This window comes from Podospora anserina, chromosome 2, assembly GCF_000226545.1.
Source record: "Podospora anserina S mat+ genomic DNA chromosome 2, supercontig 2".
Lineage (NCBI taxonomy): Eukaryota > Fungi > Ascomycota > Sordariomycetes > Sordariales > Podosporaceae > Podospora > Podospora anserina.
This window is the reverse complement of record NW_001914858.1, coordinates 4055743-4061729: the sequence shown is the minus strand read 5'-3', so window position 1 is coordinate 4061729 and position 5987 is coordinate 4055743. Positions and strand designations below refer to the sequence as shown.

General features: G+C 52.8%; 3 protein-coding genes across 3 annotated transcripts; 1 reads left to right on the top strand and 2 right to left on the bottom strand.

Moving 5' to 3' along the window:
* Positions 1-1161: 1161 nt before the first annotated feature.
* On the bottom strand, positions 1162-2100 carry PODANS_2_11690 (uncharacterized protein; the record flags this gene model as incomplete). Its single annotated transcript, XM_001911950.1, has 8 exons — positions 1162-1265; positions 1323-1490; positions 1556-1591; positions 1726-1753; positions 1815-1869; positions 1928-1944; positions 2007-2045; positions 2098-2100. 8 exons carry the CDS (start codon positions 2098-2100, stop codon positions 1162-1164), a joined length of 450 nt encoding a protein of 149 aa, XP_001911985.1.
* A 509-nt stretch (positions 2101-2609) lies between these two features.
* PODANS_2_11680 (uncharacterized protein) lies at positions 2610-3105 on the bottom strand (the record flags this gene model as incomplete). Its single annotated transcript, XM_001911949.1, has 2 exons — positions 2610-2894; positions 2953-3105. The coding sequence occupies 2 exons, from the start codon at positions 3103-3105 to the stop codon at positions 2610-2612; spliced, it is 438 nt and encodes a 145-aa protein (XP_001911984.1).
* A 331-nt stretch (positions 3106-3436) lies between these two features.
* On the top strand, positions 3437-5956 carry PODANS_2_11670 (uncharacterized protein; the record flags this gene model as incomplete). The annotated part of the gene is made up of 1 exon (XM_001911948.1): positions 3437-5956. The coding sequence occupies one exon, from the start codon at positions 3437-3439 to the stop codon at positions 5954-5956; it is 2520 nt and encodes an 839-aa protein (XP_001911983.1).
* Between the last annotated feature and the right edge of the window lie 31 nt (positions 5957-5987).

Genomic DNA, 5987 nt, shown 5'->3' with positions numbered 1-5987 from the left:
TGGTGCGGTGCGGTGTGGTGTCTAAGTGAATTGCGGGGGGGGGGGGCGCCCCGATAATTTAGTGTAAGTGAGTTGTGAAGGGGTGTGAGTGCATATGAAGAAACCATAGAACACCACCAAGGATAACAAGTAGAATAACAGAACATATATATACCCGTCAGTACGTATGCAAAACCCACCGAAACACCATCCAGCCTCGCGATGTACTACCCCGAGAGCAGATCGTAAGCGGGGTGAGCTCTTCAAACTCCAAACAACACGGGCTGTCCTCCACGGCCTATACCGAATGTCTATCCTGTGCGACCGATTGTTTCTTTTCTCATGCATGGCGTAGATGGTCAGATTCATCAGCATGCACCTATCGCCGAATGATTTGTCTTCATAGAACCCATCTCAGGACCTATGGCCTCACGGATGCTCTCCCGCGGATATGCTGACTCAACATCCCACTGCCGGCAACGCCATCATGCACCACGGCTGACAGTCCGATCCATGGTGATAAATACGTGCTCGGTCGTGGCGCTCCTGAGTGCGAGCGTCGCTTTCTCGGCATTTGTAAAATGCCACGATAATGTCGGAAGTTTGTGGTACAGACTATGTGCGGGTTACTTGGTAGAGGTTAGTTTTATTCGTCGAGGTTAGTAACACAAAGCATCCAAGTACCAAGCAAAAGACTGCCGTATGTTGGCATTTGATGACCTGATATGAAGACTCGGTACCGCTCAGTTCAGCCAATGATGGATTCAGTGCGCGGTGGTAGTTGTGTGACTGCTGCAAGAGAAAGCGCGGAGTGCCGCTGTATTAAGCAAGACGACGGAATTATCCATCAAGGGTCCAAAACACAAAGGCAGCTGGATGGATCAAAACATGTTCGTAACTCAGCAGGAGATGTCATTGTTCGCACCTCGATACGGAGTAACATGAACGGTCGAGGGACCGAGGGGCCGGAAGATGCAAATCAAACATCCCATTCCCAAAATGCTGCAATATCTGGAGGTGTGTATCTTCATCACCCCAGGAACCAACCAGGACGCCGGGACCTAGCTCGTAGCTGAACGTTTCAACGCCCGATCCGTATGCCATTGGGTTCACTATCCGGTATTTCCCTCGTGACCGAAAATGTCAAATCGCTGCCTTTATTTTCCCAAACCCGCTTCCTATTTAAGCGACGAGCTCGATAACACCACCAGCCTCAACAATCTTGCGCTCAGCCTCGGCGCTGACGTACCGGGCACGGACAACGACGGGGATCTCGGGGAGACGGCCTGGGGACAGAGTTAGCCCACGCATTCCTCCTCAAAAAGAACTTCCAGATCACTCACCCTTGCCGAGGAGCTTGGCGTAGCCGTTGGCGAGGAGGTCGATGACGGGGGCAGAGTCGGTCTTGGCGCCGCTGACGTACTTGTCGCGGGTCTCAAGGGGGACGAGAGACCAGAGCTTCTCGATGTTGATGGTAGGAGCCCACTCGTGGTTGCGGAGAAGGTGGAAGTCTATCCAAACAGTCAATTCCTAATTCCTTCACTTCAAGCCGTTATCGATCGCGGGGGGAACGTACGTCTCATGCCGACCTTTCCGAAGTAACCGGGATGGTCTGATTCCAGTCGTTAGCATTTGTCAAGTCTCGTTGTCGCGGGGCGGCATGGTGGCTTGAAGCGTGAAGCTAGAGTCTCCTCCAGTTTTCCCGCCATCAAACCCCATCCAATCCCCAGGGCGATGGTTTCGTACACTTATCGAGGTTGGTGCGGTGGTGGTGCTTTTCGTCGAGTTAGCCCATGTCCTGTCTCCATCCAAACTTCGAGATGATTTCGTCGTACCTGACCACCGGCCATACCACGACCACCCGGGTGCTTTCTGTGCTTGCCGACGCGACTGGAAAATTATTCGTCAATGTGAATTCGTTGCGGTCGGCCGATTGATCGTTACATACCCCTTACCGGCGGACACCTGGAGAGCACACAGTCAGTAATCAATTCAAACAGCATTTCCGGTCGGCGGGGAGAACGTACATGGCCGCGGTGCTTTCTTGTCTTGGAAAACCGGGTAGGCTGCAATAGTCAGCATCTTCTCCTCGTGAGACAGCGATTGCGGTGGGCATACCATGGTGGCTGCTGGTTAGTGACGATGTCCGGAATTCGTCGACGGTGATGCTCTTCGCAAAGAGCTATTTCGGGTCCCGCCGTAGATTTTAGGGCTGGGTATTTTTTTTTGGTGGGCACAGGACCTGAGAGCCAGCACCGGATTTTTGCCGGTGCGTGCAGCTGTAAAGTGGGCCCGCCAGTCTGCCCTGAAATCTTGGCGCAAGGGCAAAGGTTAGGTTTTGTGGGGCAGTTGGGGCTTCGCTGAGCCGGGTTAGGGTTGCTCTGAGTGAGGTCTTGGCCGAGATCTCGAACTTATCCTGAACATGGTCTGAACCAGAGATACGCTTCACTTGGCCAAGTTGTGTGAATTACGACGCTTCGATTCATTATCCCCATATCATGCCATTTGGCTCTAGTAATACATCAGCCTAGAGCTCCAGAAGTTCGCTACATGGGGAAAGAACGGTCCTGCAGAATCCCATGACAACACTCTCCATCTTTGGATACCAATTGGGCCCATTCTCTTCGTCCTCAGATAACCTGTAGCACCAACTCGAGAAAGTCAAAAAACGCTTCGCCTCCTCCATCCACCTTCTCCAATCCTAACCCTAACAAGAGGGTTCTCTTCTCATCTGGGTTACGCAGAGCCAAATGACTTGCGATCTGAGTGGCGTACAGATGGCCCATCGTCTCCCTATCAGAATCACCGCCGCCAAGTAATGTGCTGGGTGTCAGGTGTGCTGAAGGCAGAGTGCTTGAGCCAGGAAGAGCCATATCGATAGACGCTGAAGATGGTGCTGAGAGTGGTACTGACACCTTTTCGAACGTGAGTGACATATTGGAATAAGGGTTTATGTATCATCGGTTGGCTTACCCATTGGGCAAGGCGGCCACCTTGAGACACGGTGAGCATGATCTTGTCTGAGAAGCTGGTTGCTTCCACTTCGGTTGGGACACCGTTGATGATTCCAGTAACAGTCTTCGAGGGGGCAGGAAAGGGCTCCTGCTGAATAGATGTGTCGTCCATGTTGAAGATACTAAGATCAGTTTGTTACTACCGCCGTTGATGAGCCTTGGACGAAAGCCTTAGTCTTAAAGTCTTGTAACTGGCAAACATCTCCAACGTTCTCATTCACTCTATATGGCTGCATGATGTCGCACACTGTCAGATGCACTGTGATGCCTGGCCCCACTCTTTAATGTGGGGTGGTTGCTTAGCTCCAGAATTCTGCCGGGCGGACAAGATTTGTCTCGAAATCTCAAAGAAGGATTGGAGATTGTGAGAATTTCCACTGTGGTCTAAACAGATCCAAGTCGCCAAAACACACATTACGGGAGCTGGTTTCCGGGCGACAAAGATGGCCGTCAAGAAATTCGTCCCACGTCAGCGCAAGCGGAAGCATCTTGAGCGCCAACGCGCCGAGGAGAGAGCTACTCTCGACACAGAGCTCGATGCAGATTCCAATGTTGTTGAGATCACCCCGGCGCAGCAGGCTGAGGCCGAGGAGAAGAGAAAACAGTTGCGCGAGTCACTAAAGCCCGATGGCACCAAGGTCACTGGAAAAAAGGCCAAACGTCTGGAGAAGTACATCGAAAGCAAGTTGAAGAAGGATGAGAACCGAGAGCTCCTCAAAAAACTCGAGGCCAACAAGATCGACACCAGTTTATTCAGCAGTGCCAAGTCAATTGGTCAAGTTAAGGAGACCAAGAAGCAAGCCATCCGCCGCGTTCTCAGGGAGAAGGATGCCGGTCTCGGCGTGGATAAGTCAGACTTGACGCTGCTCTACCAGAAGCGCACTGTTAAGAAGGGGGAGGTCCCACAACATCGGCAACCGGAGGAATCCGACGAGCCTGAGGAGGAAGGACCCAGGACGACACAGCAGGGCACCAGCGCCAAGCAAGATCAACCACAGTCCTCTACAACCGCGGCAGCTCCTACCACATCGGCAGTCGGCTCTGGTCTGAAACGGCCACTCGAGGTCGACGACTCTGGCCGCCCAGTGCTTGCAAAGAGACAAAAGAGAGGCGGTGTGAAGTCGAAGTTCTCATTAGCTGCGCCTGTCGTTCACGAAGAACCAGTATCTGATGAATTTGGCGGGTTCAGCTCCGCTGATGAAGAGGAGTCGGGTGAGGAGGATGAGGACGAGTCTGATGCTGGTGGGTCGGAGAAAAGTGAAGAGCAGTCGGATGAGGACATGAGTGATGCTGGCAGTGGAGAGGACGAAGAGGAAGAGGATGACGACGAAGAGAGTTCTGAAGAGGGGTCCGGCTCGGAGGACGAGGAAGACGAGGAGTCTATGAAAGAGCGGCGGAAAGAAAGATCATCTGCTTTCAAGGCTTGGGCACACCAGCAACGAAACGAAGCTCTGGGATACACACCAACAACTTCCACTATACTCGAAATGCCCAGACCAGAAAACTTCCAGCCCCGCCCATTAGAGCAAGAGCCACTACCGATTGAGTTGCAGCCAACAACCAATGTCACCAGAAAGTCGCATGCCGTCACCGTCACAAGGAACCCTGAGATTGAGGAGGCTCGTTTCAAGCTTCCTGTCGTGGCTGAGGAACAGAAGATTATGGAGGCCATTCACAACAACGACGTAGTCGTCATCTGTGGTGCCACTGGCTCGGGAAAGACAACACAACTGCCGCAGTTTTTGTTTGAGGCTGGCTACGGTGACCAGAAGGGTCCTACTCCTGGCATGATTGGCGTCACCCAGCCGAGACGTGTGGCTGCTGTCAGTATGTCGAAACGGGTTGGTCAGGAGATGGGAGACTTTTCCAAGGTCGTCGCCTACCAGATTCGGTTCGAGGGCACCGTCGATCCCAACACAGCCATCAAGTTCATGACTGATGGTGTTCTCCTCCGAGAGGCGGCCCAGGATTTTGCACTTCGCAAGTACTCTGCCATTATTATCGATGAAGCCCACGAGAGAAGTGTCAACACCGATATCCTCATCGCAATGCTCAGCCGAGTGGTCAAGCTGAGAGCTGAGCTGGCCAAGGAAGACCCCACAACAAAGCCTTTGAAGCTGATCATCATGTCTGCCACTTTACGTGTTGAAGAATTTACACAAAATACCGCGCTCTTCGAGACTCCGCCACGAGTTATCGACGTGGAGGGCCGTCAACACGAGGTCACCATCCACTTCGCCAAGAAGACAGGGCACGACTATGTCGAGGACGCCTTTCGCAAAATCAGCAGAGGTCATCGAAAGCTGCCACCAGGTGGCATGCTTGTGTTTCTCACTGGCCAAGGCGAGATCACCCAACTCAGCAAGCGTCTGAAGGCTGCTTTTGGCGGTGGCATGAACACTGCATCTGGGCCCAAGGTCAAGATTTCAGCCAAGGAAGCTCCTATCGAGGCTGAGGATATCGACTTTGGCGATATCGATGACAGAGCGGTTCACGATATGGATGAAGATGAGATTTCCGACGAGGAAGAAGAGGAGAAGGAATTCGACATTGAGGATGAGGAGTCCGGCACAGGACCAAGAAAGATGCATATCTTGCCCTTGTACTCGATGCTTCCGACAAAAGAGCAGATGAAGGTCTTCGAGCCACCCCCGGACGGCTCGCGATTGGTCATCTTGTCGACAAACGTTGCAGAGACCAGTTTGACTATTCCTGGTATTCGGTATGTCTTCGACTGTGGCAGATCCAAGGAGCGCCGGTATGACCCTGTGAGCAACGTCCAGAGCTTCCAGATCGATTGGATCAGCAAGGCAAGTGCGCAACAACGTGCCGGTCGTGCCGGTCGTACTGGCCCTGGCCATTGCTGGAGGCTGTTCTCGTCTGCGATTTACGAAAGGGACTTCCCTCTCTTTGCCGACCCAGAGCTGCTCGCATGCCCATCGAGGGCGTGGTTCTACAACTGAAGGCCATGAACTTGCACATGTCGTCACTTTC